The sequence below is a fragment of the Bos indicus genome, chromosome 13, assembly GCF_029378745.1.
Source record: "Bos indicus isolate NIAB-ARS_2022 breed Sahiwal x Tharparkar chromosome 13, NIAB-ARS_B.indTharparkar_mat_pri_1.0, whole genome shotgun sequence".
Classification (NCBI taxonomy): domain Eukaryota; kingdom Metazoa; phylum Chordata; class Mammalia; order Artiodactyla; family Bovidae; genus Bos; species Bos indicus.
This window is the reverse complement of record NC_091772.1, coordinates 79,581,903-79,598,621: the sequence shown is the minus strand read 5'-3', so window position 1 is coordinate 79,598,621 and position 16,719 is coordinate 79,581,903. Positions and strand designations below refer to the sequence as shown.

Genomic DNA, 16,719 nt, shown 5'->3' with positions numbered 1-16,719 from the left:
GAGGGGACAAGGGTCAAATCTCAGGGTTTTTTGTTTGTTTATTTTTTTGTTAGAGGTAAAAATTGAGACAAAATATTTCACTGAAAAGACCTTCCTCCCCAGCTTCCGCGGATATCAACCTTACAAAAGTAATTTTTGGAGCACACTACCAAATACGCTTGTTCCAAAACTGTTATGGAAACTCCTAGTTTTTAGTAAGTACACAATTATTTTTCTCTTTCTCTCCCAGAACTCAGATAGCTGAAGCGAGGATGGTCCCCCCTCGGATTTCGCCCAGCACCCAGCCAATCTGAGCCCGAATGCTAATTAGTTGCTCTCCCCAGATGAACACGCCTTTGTCGCTTGTAGGGCCGGACTACAAAGCCCAGAATGCCTCGCCCCTCCCTGATCAATGAGGGCTTATTTAAATGATCTCTGAGGTCTTGGACCCAGGCCAATCAGCTGTCAGGGCTCATGATAAATCGCAATGCATTATTGATAATAATAATTACTGGGACATGCGCGTTCCGGCCGAAGGGGGGTAAATTTCCCAACTCCAGGAATTTGTGGCGGAGTGGGCAAATAACCGCGGCTCTCCAGGCGCCCCGATGCTCGCACCATGTCGAGGCGCAAGCAGGCGAAGCCCCAGCACATCAACTCGGAGGAGGATCAGGGCGAGCGGCAGCCGCAGCAGCCGGCCCCCGAGTGTGCAGATGCGGCCCCAGCGGCGCCGGCGGCGGGGGCGCCGGGTGAGTGGGGCTGGGGGGCGCGCGCCCCGGGCGGGCAGCTTCTCAGACGCTCGCCCGCCCCTCGGAGACGCGGGCTTTGGCGAGGCCGCGACTCCCTCCGCAGATTCGGGAACTTGGATCCGGGGGCTTAGTTCCAGGGGCTAACCGGCAGCCTGGTTCCCCACCCCCACCCCCACCCCCGCCCTCGTTAATTTTACACTTTTTCTCGCTTCTCTCTCGTGGAAGTTTCACCCCCAGGTCTCGCTCTTACTGTAGGATTGACCCCGAGCCTCTGCCTGCCCCTCGTTCCTGAGAGGTCCCCTTCTCGTCCTCTGCCCCTCTCTTAATTGGCTGCACTCCCCTCACTAGTAACCTCCCCCCCACACTTGTAACTTAGGCTCCCCTCCTCCCTCCCTGGCGCCGCTTTTAAAAGAAAAGACCCCGGGGGTCCCCACTCTATTGCCTCACCCGTTGGGGGCTTTTCTAGGCGCCTGGGGAAGGGGCGCACCTTTGGAAGACCCCCCGGGGGAGGCCGATCTGTTGCACGCGCCCCTCCCGTGCCGTGAGGGGGAGGGGGCGCGACCTCTCCCCACCCCCCAGGAGCTGGGGTGCGGGCCACCCGCGCTGCGGAGGGGACTGAGGGCCGGAAGAAGTGGAGGACGAGGGCACAAGATTGCCTTCTTTTCCGTTTCAAAAATTTCTTTTTTTGGTTTCCCTCTTTGCTCCCGGGGCTACGCCGCCTGCCGATCTTCGCCCTAACCTTTCGGGGCCTGACCTCCAGCCATCTTTGATTTCCGACTTCCTAAAAATAACCGCGGGCGGCGGGAGGGGTGCGGGCCCCCGGGCGCGGGGGTCGCGCGCGCTCTGCAGTCCCGCTGGGGTGCACCCGCCTGGCGTTGCGCGTGGCTTTTCTGGCGCGCCCCGCTTTCCGAAAAGCGCGCCCCGGGGGCCGGAGGGGAGAGGTCGCGCCAGGGCTGGGCGGTCGCGGCCAGGGCGAGCTCCCGGGGGCTGACCCGGCCCACGCTTCCGCGCCGCGCCTCTCCGGGGTCGGGAGGAGTTCGGGACCCCCAGCCCAGTCGGAGCGGCCGAGCGGACTCCTCTCTCCCTAATCATTTAACCTCGGGGGCTTTAGGAGCGAGTCGCTTTCTCACTATCTCCCCTCCGCCCTGGCCCGCCAAATTGTCGCCTGATAAGTTTTTCGCGTACGCGTGGGGGGAGGGGGCGTCTTTAAGCTCCTCTCGGGCCTTGTTGGTGGCTTCGCTCCCCTCGCCGCCTGCTTTCTAATTTCCCAGCGGGTGATGGGGGTGCGCGCGGCGACCCCAGTCGCTCCAATCCACTACAACGAGGGGAAGAGCCGTCGCCACTCTTTGGTTACCGTACCCTTTATTTCGGGGAGGGAATGGAATACATTTTCTGAATCTCTAAGATTAATGTAAATCCCTATCCCCACCCCACCCCCCAAATAATTTTTTCCAGGGCAAGTTAAAGAGATCGGCTTGACCAAAGGGGCGTCTCTGCGGTTTTGGGGGCGTCCAATGGTCAGGGCAGCGCGCACCGGAGGTCGGAGGAGGGCGGCCTCTCTTTGTGCCTTGGGAGGGGGGTGGGGGGGAAGGACGGAGAGGCTTCGTTGCCTGGCCCACCTGGAACAAAAGGGTTAACCCTCCGCCCGCCCGCTTCCTCCCGGGAAGGAGGGGCGAGCTCCTGGCTCTGACCCCTCCCCTGGTCCTGCTCTGACCTCCCCTTCCCCCTACCCGCTTCGTTTTGGGTGGGCGCACTCTTAGTGCGGCTTTTGGTGGGATTCGGCACCTTAGGGGGAGCTGGTTACGGGGGGCGAGGGGACGTTCTTAAATGAACGCTAGCTGGAGTCGGCCACCAGTTAACCCGAGCTGGTTAGGATCGCGAGCCTGGCCGTGCGCTCCCTCCACAATTGGGGAGGGGGAGTTGCTATTGATCGCTGGGGTTGCGGTGGCCGCTGAGCTGCGCGCGGGCGTCCCCTGGAGGCCCAGCCGGGAACCTCGCGCTCTGCTGAGAGGCGGGTCCCCTCGCAGGTACCGGCTCCCACCTGATGGGAGGGACGCGCTGGGCCGGGGGTTGAAGAGCTCTGGGCTGGGCGCTCCTCGGGACACCAGTCAGTTCTTTGCGCTCTCCCTGGCGGTGCCGAAGTTTCTTTGGCAAGTCTTTAGCATTCTTGGAAAGAATTCTTCGATTCTAATATGTTTGCAGAGCCCCCAGTTGCCGCCGTGAAACGGAAGGTAGTAGTACATTCCCATTTTAATGGATATTTTGTGTTTGAGCCCCCGTTTTTTTGCGTATAATTAAAGACATCCAGTTTAGACTGATCTTATAGTGCACAGCGAATTTGATACCATTTAAATGCACTTTTTGAGGGAGGAAAATGAAGTTTGGCGATCTGTTAGATCCAAAAATCTGCAGGTGGTCAGGGGAGTCAGGCCATGTACAGAAAAATTAGCATTTTTTTCAAAAGAGGTTCAAATGGCCTTTGTGCTAAACTGGATTACAACCATCAACGATCAAGATTCCCCCATTTCAAATAACCGCTTAGCCCCAGTTTCTGAACTGAAACGACCTACATCTGCGGTAAGGAGTCAGAATGGGACACTTGGGAGTTTCTGTTTTAATTGAGGGAAAGGGAATTCTTGGTGACAGTAACCTTGGTGAATGTTGCAGGCCAAGTTTCTGTGTTTGCATCTGGCTTTCTAAAAGAGAAGGGCTACAGCTTGCCCGAACCTCTTTTGTTCCTTTAAAAAGAAGTTGCACAAGTCGCTGCTAGCTGATCCTTCAAGCCCCTTCAGCCCTCCTCCTGTTAGGGAGCCATCTTGGGAGGGAGGGATAGAGATAATGCTTCCTCTTTTTAAATGAAATGAAGTTTTTTGTAAGGTGTAAGAGTGAGGTGTGCATTCCAATCTGGTTGTAGGACTTTCAGCTGCGTAAGCTTTGCTTTCTGAGCTTCTGGGTTCTTTCTCTGTACCCGGGAGATGAAACACCCTATTTAGATAGCTTCAACTATAGAGGCCCACTGTGTGCTGGAAATGTGATCGGTAATTAATTTTATTCAAAATAACAATTAAAAAAAATTGTGTCAGGACAGCTGAACTGCCAAATTGGGATAATTCTGCGGTTTTATCTGTAGCCCACGCCAGGCTGGAGACCTCACGTACATTACCTTTGATTTCCGTTTTTGCTCAGTTTAAACTTCAGCTCCTGGTTGCAATGGCTTGCCAGAGTTTCCTTGTTCTGTTTGATTTAAGCCGTGCTCTAAATCCAAGAAGTTGTGATTATCGTGGTTTTAGAGGAGTTGGTTATGGGATGGAATTTTCTGTCAGTATTCTATCAGATGGAGGAGCCGGGCTGCTGTAGGCTTTAGAACTTACTCTATTCCAGGAAGCAATTTGGAAATTAAACAGTTTGCATTTGGTGCTCCAGGCTTTACTGCCTTGGAAAAAATGATGGAAAGAGTTTAAGATATCCCTTTTTCATCATCCTTCACCTGTGTGCCTTTGATTGTTTAAACAAGCATCTAAACCATCTTTAGAAGCCTCTAAACCCAGATAAGAACTGCATCTCCAATCATTGCCATTTTTCCCCTAAAATTTCGAGTCCATGTCAGGTATTATTCTAAGGGGTTCTGGGGAAGGAGAGAGCAAAAACTGCCTGCGTGAAGTTAACAACTTCCTTTTAAAAGATGAGCTCCAGTTGAGGCAAAGTGGGATCTATCTCTAGCAACAGCAGAGCTTGCACACGTTAGCACAAAAAACTTTGATTTTTTTACTTCTTCCTTTTCAGCAAACTTGAATTTTGATCCAAGACAGTTGGAACAATTTTTTTTTTGTACCTTTATTAAATGGAAACGTAATTACAGCTCTAATTTGCCACCTACAAATTGAGTTAAAGGCATTTCTCAGATTGCTGAATGCAGATGTAAAATTAAGCACTTTTTTTGAACTGGTTCAGTTCTTAAGGATGTCTCAGTTTCCTTTTGTTTTTTGGTAAGCAGTTATCCTGCTGGTGGGGGTGTGGGGTAAGAGATATTAAGTACTTTAGATAATCTACTCATTGTAGTTCTTTTAATATAGGAATGGGAGGGGAAAAAAGATAAGCTTCAGGCATAATGCTTGTCTCAAGATATACGGTTGGTTTCTTAAGCATTTTCATAGGCTTCAGAATTTGATTGGCCTCTGGCAGATGAGCTTTTCTTGCTATACAATAGTAAGAGTATTTTCTATCCATTTGGCAGTGATTGAATCTAAGCCCCCTGCTGGGTTTACTGCATTCTTCCAACTTATTGGATAACTAGATGCTGAGAGATAACATTCCTAAAATTCGGGAGTGGGGGGTGGGGTGGAAGGATGGAAGATCTAGTTGCTGTAATCCCTCTGAACTTTGCTTTTTCCTTTTGGGAAGGGTTAACTTAAGCATACCCAGCGATTGTTCATAACAGAGTCCTCTTACTCTTGGGCAAATACGCTTTCAGTATTTGCCAATGGTGGTTTGGATGTCGAAGTACTTTACTGCACCAGCAAACAGAGCTCCTGCTGTTTGAAGACTCAGAGTGGGATGTTGCCAGTATTGCTTGGAGGCTCCAGAAGAGGCGAGCCTGTGTATACAGTGCCTGCAAGCTGGTATTCAGGTTGTAAATCACTCTTGGGAACTGCTGGGTCCTTCTGGGGCAGGGAGCTTAACCTTTTTCGTGCCACAGTTCCCTCCCCCAACAGAAATATTGAAATGCGTACAGTGAAATACATAGAAATACCAAGGAAATAAATCGTGTTGAGATACACTGAGCGAAAATGATTGGAAACGTTTGTGATACAGTAATACGTGCTTCTTCATGAACACAGTAGAGAAGATCTAGCAGTCACTCAGGTAACCAGAATTTCCAGTAACACAACCGCTTTAACATCATAGGAAAATACCTGCTTTCTGTTGACGACATAGGCACGGGTTCTGCAAATACTGCCGAGGTGTGTGCTCAGTGTTCACGACTGAAAGAATATTGTCTGCGTGGGGGTGAAAACTTTTTCTTGAACGGAGAGAGGGAGACAAAAAACATATATATGGGACTTCCCCGGTGTTCCAGTCGTTAAGACTTCGCGCTTCCACTGCACCGGGCACAGGTTCCTGAGATCCTGTGCGCTGTGCATCCTGGCCAAAAAAAATATGGGTGTTAACAGTGGTTTGTGGTCTTCCAAAGGATCATAGTGCATAAACAGATACACAGTATGTTTGTGGTATTAAAGTTTTGGACGGGGGTGAGGGGTGGGGAGAGTAGGGGGGAAAATGCTTTAAAAGCTTTCCTAGAGGGGTAAAATGAAAAAAAGGAAGTGTTTTCTAGCAGAAACAGTAATAAATGAGGCCGCTAACTTTAGTGCCTTTTTCAGTGTATTTAAGACTAGAGTCCCTGCTCTTGTGTTTTCTAGTGAGCAGTGTGGCACCTTGAGTCATTTATTCCTGAGCCTATTTCCACGCTTGCACGTTGGAAGCAAAGATGCTTGTCTCTGTGGCTGCAAAGATAAATGAGTTAAGGTGTGCAAGTCTGCAGTGGGTGCTCTGTGGCAGTATACGGGGGATGGCCGTGGTTGTGCTTTGGCGCTTAACAGGCAGAATGGGCATTTGTACACAGGCTTTGCTAGAGATTTCCACAAGTAGCTTGGCTGAGACGAGGGGTGTAACATGCTAATTTAAAAAAAAAGCCAAAAGTGTATACATTTTGAAGTTTCTCTTCCACCCCAGGCCTGTGCTCCAGAAGCCAGGGACCAGCCTCAGCAACTCTTACTTCAGAAGTTTCCCACGGACATACTTATGTCTCTTCCCAAACATGGCAGGGGGGAAGCACATTATCTGTACAGCCTGTTCTGTGCATTTTTTCCTCCTTTTGAAATCACTCTTGAGTGGTTGTCCTATAGAGCAAGCACCTGTAGTAAAGAGCTACAAAATAGTCATCTTTTTTCTGTACCCCGATTTATTTCATCAGAATCTTGCTGGTGAACCCCAGTGTGTCCATTTTTGTTTGGGCTGTTTCTTGCTATGAGCCCTGAACCCCGGCATCACAGAAAGTAAATTCTTACCAAGGGAGTTGCTGGGTGGAAGAATTGCAGTATAACCATGGTGGTGGTGGATTGTACTCTGAAGAAGTTGTATCTATTTATGCATTTACCTGGCTGGTATATTTCCCTCCCAAGAGAAACTTGCTAAGTTTCCCTTGGAAAGTTCTTGACACATAATTGCCAGAGTTGCACTTCCAGAAAGATGGTACCACTTAACACACCTCCACAAGCACCCCATTACAAATGTACAGGTAGATACACCATCTTAATGATTCTGGGAACTGATGAATACTTTTAACTTGATTCTTGGGAATTTGGTTGCTTTAGAGCAGTTGTGGAGTTGGAAGGAAGGTGGTACCTACCTACTGTTCCCCATGGACATAGCTGGGGTGTAATTGATGCTTTTGAACTGTGGTGTTGGAGAAGACTCTTGAGAGTCCCTTGGACTGCAAGGAGATCCCACCAGTCCATTCTGAAGGAGATCAGCCGTGGGATTTCTTTGGAAGGAATGATGCTAAAGCTGAAACTCTAGTAGTTTGGCCACCTCATGCAAAGAGTTGACTCATTGGAAAAGACTCTGATGCTGGGAGGGATTGGGGGCAAGAGGAGAAGGGGACGACAGAGGATGAGATGGCTGGATGGCATCACTGACTCGATGGACGTGAGTCTGAGTGAACTCTGAGAGTTGGTGATGGATAGGGAGGCCTGGCGTGCTGCAATTCATGGGGTGGCAAAGAGTCGGACACGACTGAGTGACTGATCTGATCTGATCTGATCTGATTGTGTCTTAACCCTCCCTGTCCCGCCCCCACCCCAACCTGCCCCTTCAAGCTTTCCTGTCCTCCCCAGGGGTTTCTGCAAGAGGCAAGATAGTTGCCATCTCAGTAAAAGAAACAGTAGGAGAGGAAGGAAGTGCATGAATGAAGAGTGTTCACAGGAAGGATCTGTGCATGCCTGGCTTTAGCTTCACAACCTTGGGGAAGTTAATGCCCCGTGCCTCAGTTTACCCCTCTGTTAAATGTAATAGTCTCTTTTGTTAATTGTTAATAACATACAAATTACACCTGTACATAATAAGTGCTCAAAAGTTATCTATGACTACATTTTTTATTGTGTTGTCTTGGGTAAAAGTCAGTCACATCTCGGAGTCTGTTTTTCTCATCTATAAATGGGGCTGGTGTTTAATAGGATTGGATGGATGTAGCGTGGACCACGGGGCACCTAGAGGTTCTCGTCTGGACTGTAGGGGACTTCCAGGCTGCTCATCTTTGCATCATCAGACCCCTAGCCCTGCCTTGCACTCCGTAGGAAGTGAGAAGGGATGTTAAAATGAGTGAGGCTTTAAATGACTGTTAAGTCTTATTTTCAGCAGCCCTAGTTGCCCAGGTAACCAAGCCACGGAAATAGACAAGGTGAAGAAATGGCTGTTCACTGAACACCTGCAGTGCTTGCACTTTGCCCAGACCCTAGGACGGTGCCAGGCTCGTAGCCAGCACTCCCAAACACTTACTAATCACATTACTGAAGCCAGGCCTCTACCTTAGGTCGCTGTCATGATTGTACACATTTAATAGAGATCCTGAGGGGTAAACCTACCATTTCAAACCTGTGAGTGAGTGATTACCATAATTTCTGTTTTCTTTCCCTTGGCTCACACCAGCCCACACACACCTTGCTAAACTTCTGATTACTACCTAGTCTGAAATTAGCAAAGATTAAGTCAATTTATTAAGGCTATGCTGTGGAAATTTAAAAGAGTCAGTGTTTGAAACTGTGTTGGAAACTATAGATCTTTCTTAAGAGAAATACACTGTTTCAAGATCAATCCCTCCCCCAAATTGTTGACTGACTCCTCAGTCAAAACCCATGGTGTTGGGAAATGTAATCACCCAAGAAGAGGCAAAATAGGTTCATTTATTTTTAAAAAGTGATTATTTTACTTAAAAAATAAGTGAATACTTCCTGACATCCTGGCCATTTCCCCATTCATTTGTACATTTCAAATAGGTGTGTTTTTTTGTTTTAAACAAAAATGGTCACTTGTTGCATACTATTCTGTAACCTCCTTCTACCTAATTTCTGTCTCCGAATTCAGGACATACGGAAATTCTACATTGTTTTCATACTGTGGGTATACCAAAGTTTATATTCCCCGTCCTCCCCCTCTTTTTTTGTGGCTGTAAACATTTTTGTGAAAAATACCCTTCTTCCTAGGTGGGTCTTTGTATCCATATGCAAAGGTCTGTGATTTAGCTCAGCACACCTGGGATTGCGGAGTCTGAGGTGTGCCTGTGTGACTTCTCCCGTCAGGGTGTACGCACAACAGAACAGCCAAGAAACGAAAACAGTCAAGTCACTTACAGTCTCCACTCGCCAGGGCCCAGGCATCTGGCTGAAGCATGGCTGCCCAGTAGGTGTTTTGACATACAGACTGATCACTGTGAAGGAAATGGGACCCAATTGGCAAAAGAAACCCAGGGACCAATCATTTTCAGCAATGGAACTGCCCAGACTATGAACGTTGTTTGATTTAATGTAACAGTAGTAGAGGCTGCAAATGGAGGGCGAGGAATAAATTCTGTCATTCCATTGTTTCCTGCTTTTCTTGGGCTTCTTTGTTTAATGACTTGTTAATCCTTTAATGTCATGCTAAGGCATTTCTACAGGTTTTCCATAATCAGGAAGGTCAGTAAAGTCTTTTTCTTGGACGTGCAGTCTCCCCCCCCCCCCTTTTTTTTTTTCAGTTTTTTTTTCCCCTTCACACATAAAAAACATTCCTCGGGTATCGGCTTTGTCTTATTTAGGTGTCCATATTTTAGGTGAATTTAGTACCACCGTCATAGTTCTTGGCACCTTTAAACTTCCAGCCTCTCTGGTGGGAAGGTGGAGTTCCCACATTGTCTGAAGGAGTGATTTATTGCAGTTTCACTTTTTGATGGACCCAGGGTGGAGATGAACAGCAGGCTTCCAATGTCATTTTAATGAATGACATGAAATCCATTTGCTTTTGTAAGCCAGCTCTGAGGTGGGGCAGAGAGCTCCGTGGGGATTATTTTAATAAATTATATTGAGTTTCCCAGCACTGCCTTAATAATAAGTTGGTACAGATTACTAGATGGCCAGTGCAGGAGATGCAAGATACCCAACTTCAGTCCCTGGGTCGGGAAGAGCCCCAGGAGAAGGAAATGGCAACCCACTCCAGTATTCATGCCTGGAAAATTCCATAGACAGAGGAGCCTGGCAGGCTACAGCCATGGGGCCTCGAAGAGTCGAACGTGACTTAGTGAATGAGCACACACTAGGTTGCCCAAGACAAGTCTGTTTGCACTCTCCTGGAGGCTGGACCCCTGAGGCTGAGGAGCAGCAGGGTCATTTTCTCTTGGAGGCTCCAAGGTGAGTGTGGCCCACGCAGCCTGCTTGCTGCCTTCTGTTGGGTCCAGCATCCTTGGCTTAGAGCTTTGTATCTCCTGCCTTGGCCTTACGTGGCCTTATTCTGTCTCATGTCTTTTTTTTTTTTAATTTCTATTTATTTTTGGCTGCACTGGGTCCCCTGTTGCTGCATCCCGGCTTTCTCTAGTTGCTATGCAAGGGCTCTCATTATGTGGTGGTTTCTCGTTGCAGAATATGGGCTCTAGGCCCATGGGCTCAGTAGTTGCGGCACATGGGCTTTAATTGATTCGAGGCATGTAGCATCTTCCTGGACCAGGGGTCGAACCTGCGTCCCCTGCCTTGGCAGGTGGATTCTTAACCACTGGACCACCAGGGAAGTTTTCCTCTTTTCTCCTTAAGGACACCAGGCATTGGGCTTGGGGTCTACTCTAATTACAGTTATACAGAGCCTCCCCCCCACCCCCAACAAGAAGACCACATGCACAGGGGAACGGGTTAGGATTGGATATTTGGGGGGGTTATGATTCCACCCACTACACCAATGGTTGGCTCACTGAGACCCTCATTCCCTTCCATGGTCTTCTCCTTGTTAGGACACAGATCATGAAGACCTCTGAATTGTGAGTTGTGGTTCTCCCCTCCAGAGATCGCCCTGTGCCCTTCCTAGGGTGGAATTCTCATCTCCTCTTTCCCTCTCCTCGCAGGTGCTCCAATGAACTATCTTGGTGGCCGCGGCAACGACGAGCTGAATGGGGACGGAGCAGGGATAAAACGGCCCCGGCGGGAGGAGACCCACGTTTGCGAGAAATGCTGTGCCGAGTTCTTCAGCTTCTCGGAGTTCTTGGACCACAAGAAAAATTGCACTAAAACGCCCCCCGTGCTCATCTTGAAGGACAGTGAGGGGCCGATGTCGTCCGAAGACTTGTCAGGGACTGTGCTCAGCCCGCAGCCGCCGAGCCCGGGCCGGAGGGAGGGCCACCGGGACAATGGCAGCGGCGGAGGGGCCCCCGGGGACTTGAGGGAAAAGCCGGGGGCGGAGTCCGTCCTGTATCTGAAGACGGAGGCCGCCCTGCCGCCCGCGCCGCAGGACATAAGCTACTTACCCAAAGGCAAGGTGGCCAACACCAGTGTCACGCTTCAGGCGCTGCGCGGCACCAAGGTGGCGGTGAACCAGCGCAGCGCCGACGTGCCTCCGGCGCCCGTGCCCGGCGCCGGCAGCCTGCCCTGGGTCCTCGAGCAGATCCTGTGCCTCCAGCAGCAGCAGCTGCAGCAGATCCAGCTCACGGAGCAGATCCGGGTGCAGGTGAACATGTGGGCCTCGCACGCCCTCCACGCCGGGCACGCGGCCGACTCGCTGAAGACGCTCGGGGGCCACGTGTCGCAGCAGGTGTCGGCGGCCGTGGCCCTGCTCAGCCAGAAGGCGGGGAGCGCCGGGCTGCCCCTGGACGCTCTGAAGCCCGCCAAGCTACCTCACGCCAACGTCCCTTCCGCCGGCGGCTCCGCCTCCCCGGGCCTGCCGCCCTTCGCGCTGAAGCCGGACGCCACCCGGGTGCTCCCCGGCGTCCTGTCGCGCCTCCCTGGGGCGCTGCTCCCCCAGGCCCAGGGCTCTGTGCTCTTCCAGAGCCCCTTCTCCGCGGTGGCCTTAGACCCGTCCAAGAAAGGCAAAGGGAAGCCACCGAGTGTCTCCCCGGTGGAGGTCAAACTCAAGGACGAGGCTCTCTGCCGGCACAAGTGTAAGTACTGTAGCAAGGTTTTTGGGACTGATAGCTCCTTGCAGATCCACCTCCGCTCCCACACCGGAGAGAGACCCTTCGTGTGCTCCGTGTGCGGCCACCGCTTCACCACCAAGGGCAACCTCAAGGTGCACTTCCACCGGCATCCCCAGGTGAAGGCAAACCCCCAGCTGTTTGCCGACTTCCACGACAAGACGGCGGTGGGCGGCGGCCTTCCCTTCGCGCTGGCCGGCCCCGTCCCCCTCGAGGAAGCCGGGCTCTCCCTAGACAGCAAACCCGCGCTCGCGGCGGGGACCCCCAGTGTCGTAGGGCTAGCTCAGAATCTCCCCTCGGGGCCTCACCCCAAGGACGTCGCGGGGGGCCCGTTGCCCGGCGACCTGCAGCCCGGGCCGTCTCCGGAAAGCGAGGATGGCTCCATCCTGCCCGGGGTGGGGCCGACCCATCCCTCCCCCAGGGTCGGAGGCTTCCCAGGGGGTGGGCCGCCGGAGCCGGGGTCGGAGACCCTGAAGCTGCAGCGGCTGGTGGAGAACATAGACAAGGCCACCACCGACCCCAACGAGTGTCTCATCTGCCACCGCGTCCTCAGCTGCCAGAGCTCACTCAAGATGCACTACCGCACGCACACCGGGGAGAGGCCTTTCCCGTGCAAGGTCTGCGGCCGCGCCTTCTCCACCAAAGGCAACCTGAAGACGCACCTGGGGGTGCACCGCACCAGCGCGTCGGTGAAGACGCAGCACTCCTGCCCGATCTGCCAGAAGAAGTTCACCAACGCGGTTCTGCTGCAGCAGCACATCCGCATGCACATGGGCGGCCAGATCCCCAACACGCCTCTGCCCGAGAGCCCCTGCGAGTTCGCGGGCCCCGAGCCCTCGGCGGCTGGGGAGAATGGCAGCCCCGGCGCGCCCGCTCACGATGGGGTCATGGAAGCCATCGACGTAGACGAAGCCTGCCCCCAGGAGGCCGCCCCCAGCAGCTCCTCGAGGGTCCTCGGGCCCCTCGCCGGCGTCCTCGCGGCGTCCCCTACCCCGGGGCTGGCCACGGCGGCTTCGCTGGACGCCCCGGTGAAGGCGGGGCTCGCTGCGCTCGTCCTGCAGCGGCAGGGCAGCCGAGAAAACGGGTCCGTGGAGAGTGACGGCCTGACCAATGACGACGCCTCCTCGGTGATGGGCGACCCCGAGTGCGCCAGCCGAAGCCCAGACGTCCTAGAGAGCACGTCCTTCCAGGCGGTCTCGCCGGCCCATAGCCAGGCGGAGAGCGTCAAGTCCAAGTCTCCAGACGCCGACGGCAAAGGGGACGGCTCCGAAAGCAGCCGCACTGAGATGGAAGGTGATAGAGCTTTGGATTTCACTTAGGTCCATTCTGGGCTCGAGGTCATCTGGAAGGAACCCGGGGTGACCTTGACCAATGGAGAGTGAACTAGCTCCTCTGTAGGGCAATTAGTGACCACCTCTGTCATAGTCCTGACATGCTTTTACTTAGGACAGTTCTTGCAGATTGGGCATGGACAGTTTACTTTGCTTGGTTTTGATTTTTGTGTTGGAGGCCCGTGGTGGCCACACGGGGATTCTTTGGAGTTAATGCTATCCTAGAAGAGTATTTCAGGAAGTGGACACCAGTGAGATAATTCATAGTTCCTTGATTCAGAGATCCCACTCCCTAATGTAAGAGTCACAGATGGGTAATTCTTGAGGGAGAAAAGAGAATCTAACCTATTTTAAATTGTGGGGTGCCTGTTGATGGCATTAATGAGGGGACACCATTGTAGAATCAGAAAGATGGTGTCAGAGCAGACTTTAAAGGTAACTTGATGTGGGGATTGAACTTGGAATTGCCTGCATGCGTTTCTGATGCCGATACCTTTTAAAATCCAAAATATTGGGTTGGCCAAAGAGTCTGTTCGGGCTTTTCCACCTCCTGTTTTGGGGAAACCCGAAATATTTTTTGGCTCACCCAATAGGAAAAATTCTTTGAAGTTTTGGAGTTGTCATTCTCTGTGTAGCTAAATAAGAAGAAAGCTGCTTCCAAGGTGTAAACTTCCTGAAAGGTGTTTCCAGACTCTCAAACGGCGGCGGGGCAGTGGTGGGCAAAACTCCTTTCTTGGTTTGAAGAATGAATGAATGACGTGATGATAAAGTTTTTTTTTTTTTTCCTTCTCTTTTCCCTGTGCGCAGGTCGGAGCAGCGTTCCATCCACATTTATCCGAGCCCAGCCAACCTATGTCAAAGTTGAAGTTCCCGGTGGGTTTGTGGGTCCCACGACCATGTCCCCAGGTATGACGCCTCTGTTGGCGGCCCAGCCCCGACGACAGGCCAAGCAGCACGGCTGCACGAGGTGCGGGAAGAACTTCTCGTCGGCCAGCGCGCTGCAGATCCACGAGCGGACTCACACCGGTGAGAAGCCCTTTGTGTGCAACATCTGTGGGCGCGCTTTCACCACCAAAGGCAACTTGAAGGTGAGCCTCCTTAGGGCTTCCGCTGGGGGTGGGGGGCTCAGTGTTAAGCAGCGACATTTATCCCTAACGAATCCTTCCATCAGGGCCAAGTGACTGCGTGCCTCCACTGCTGGGTCCCAGGTTCAAGCCCAGGTTGGGGAACTAAGATCCTGCCAGCTCTGCAGTGCAGTGAAAAAAAGAAAAAAGAAACAGGCTTTCTCACAGCATCTCTGAAGTTGGGATGTTCGTTGCCTTCATAAAGTCCTGCAGATCGGGAAACATAGATTGTGATTGTCATGCTTGTAATATAAAATGGATAAATCCTGTATGGGTTTGTCTTGTGCTTTTAGACTTGATGACTGGTCTTCAACTTTGGGAAAATAATTGCAGAAAGGAGGCCGGGTTGAAGAAGCAGGAGGCAGTAGAGTATCTTTGCTCTTCAGAAGAGTCCCTTTCTTGTTTGCCACCGTAGATGAAATAACATTCGTTCCTGGTGGCTTGTGTAACCTTCCCAGCCAGGCTTATTTTTGCCTCAGCAATGATTACTTCTGTTGACACTATGTATCTGGGATGTCAGTTCCATCAGGGCAGGGTCTGTTTTGTTCAAAAATTAGTTTTTATAACTCAAATTTTTTATTCGGGTCAGTTCCCACAAAGGAGGAAGTTGCACAGAGATGCTCACACGCTTGCTAATTTCTCCCAGTGGTAGAACTTTAATTTTACTCACCTGTAGAATACATGGGCTTCTCAGGTGGCACTAGTGGTAAGGAACCCACCTGCCCGTGCAGGAAACATACAAGAGATGTGGGTTTGATCCCTGGGTCAGGTAGATCCCCTGCAGGGCATGGCAACCCACTCCAGTATTCTTGCCTGGAGAATCCCATGGACAGAGGAGCCTGGAGGGCTACAGTCCATGGGGTTGGTCGCAAAGAGTTGGACACAGCTGAATTGACTTAGCGTACGTGCAGAGAATCAGTCGTAACCAGGGCATTGACACTGATGTAAGCTCCTGGTCTCACCTGTTTTCCCATTCCACCTGCGCTCAGTGTCTGCATGCCTTCAGTTCCATACCATTTGTTACCTCTGTAGGTTTGTGTGTTAATACCTTGTAACCCTAGCACTCTGAAACAACACTATACTACCTAGTAGGTGTTGACAGAAGTGCATGTGAATAGATGGGGAAGATCGGAGTGTGCATCCCCAACTTTGTTTGCCTCTAGGGAGGAATGTGGGTCCATTGTTGCTAGATGGTCTGATTGTTCCCGGCCCCCACCCCCCCTCAGAGAATAGATAATCTGGATTTTTTAATATGAAATCTAATTTTTCTCTTGGCTGCTCTCTGCAGCTTGTGAGATCCTAGTTCCCCGATGCAGGGTTTTAACCTGTGCCCCTTGCAGTGGGAGCATGGAGCCATAACCCCTGGACCTCCAAGGAAGTCTCCGAAATCTCATTTTAAAAATAGAAGTTTAGACAGACCAAGCCTGTGCGCAGACTTGACTGTGATTGGCCTACACGCAAAAGCCTCTGTTTTGGTGGAAACCCTTCTGTCCCTCTTCCCACAGGTCCATTACATGACACACGGGGCCAACAATAGCTCGGCACGCCGTGGCAGGAAGCTGGCCATCGAGAACACCATGGCTCTGTTAGGAACGGACGCAAAGAGGGTCCCCGAGATGTTTCCCAAGGAGATCGTGGCCCCTTCGGTGAGCGTGGACCCCGTCGTGTGGAGCCAGTACGCCACCATGCTCAACGGTGGTCTGGCCATGAAGACCAACGAGATCTCCGTAATTCAGAGTGGTGGCGTCCCCACCCTCCCGGTGTCCCTGGGGGCCAGCTCCGTGGTGAATAACACGGCCGCCTCCAAGATCGACGGCTCCCAGTCTGCCGCCGGGGCCGAGGTGGAGAAGCCAGGGACGGCCGACAACGTCCCCAAACACCAGTTCCCGCACCTCCTGGAAGAAAACAAGATCGCAGTCAGCTAAGCCGCGGGAGGACGCACCTCCGAGGCGCAGTGCACGCAGTGACCTCTCTAGAGAACTGTGTCTTTTATTGTTCTCTCTCTTTTTTTAAGGCCCCCGTCTCCTCCAGTTTTCTTCCTGATGTGCAAATAACGTTTACAGTTGTGGCCACAACCTCAGGCACGGCTTACAATCACAATGTTGCTATGCTGCTTTGCAAAAAAAGAAAAAAGAGAGGAAAAAAAAAATCCTTACTAAAACAAATACTAGTATTTTTTTAAATTTTGGAAGAAAGCGGGTCTTGCAAAGTAGTTTTGTTACTTGCAACAAACTATATACATAAAAATCTTTGTACAACCTCGAGTAACTGTTTCCAAAGACGGTCACCTCTTTCAAGTTGGAAGGTATTGAACCACCATGGAGAAGACACCTGTT

The 16,719-nt window shown here is 51.5% G+C and overlaps 1 protein-coding gene across 2 annotated transcripts; it reads left to right on the top strand.

Moving 5' to 3' along the window:
* Window positions 1-440: 440 nt before the first annotated feature.
* SALL4 (spalt like transcription factor 4) lies at window positions 441-16,719 on the top strand. Of its 2 annotated transcripts, none has more exons than XM_070801899.1 (4): window positions 441-728; window positions 10,867-13,221; window positions 14,067-14,347; window positions 15,889-16,719. In XM_070801899.1, exons 1-4 carry the CDS (start codon window positions 599-601, stop codon window positions 16,306-16,308), a joined length of 3,186 nt encoding a protein of 1,061 aa, XP_070658000.1. In that variant the 5' UTR covers window positions 441-598; the 3' UTR covers window positions 16,309-16,719. The 2 variants fall into 2 exon arrangements, with proteins under 2 accessions (XP_070658000.1, XP_070658001.1); XM_070801900.1 differs by having other exon boundaries at window positions 443-728; window positions 10,867-11,895.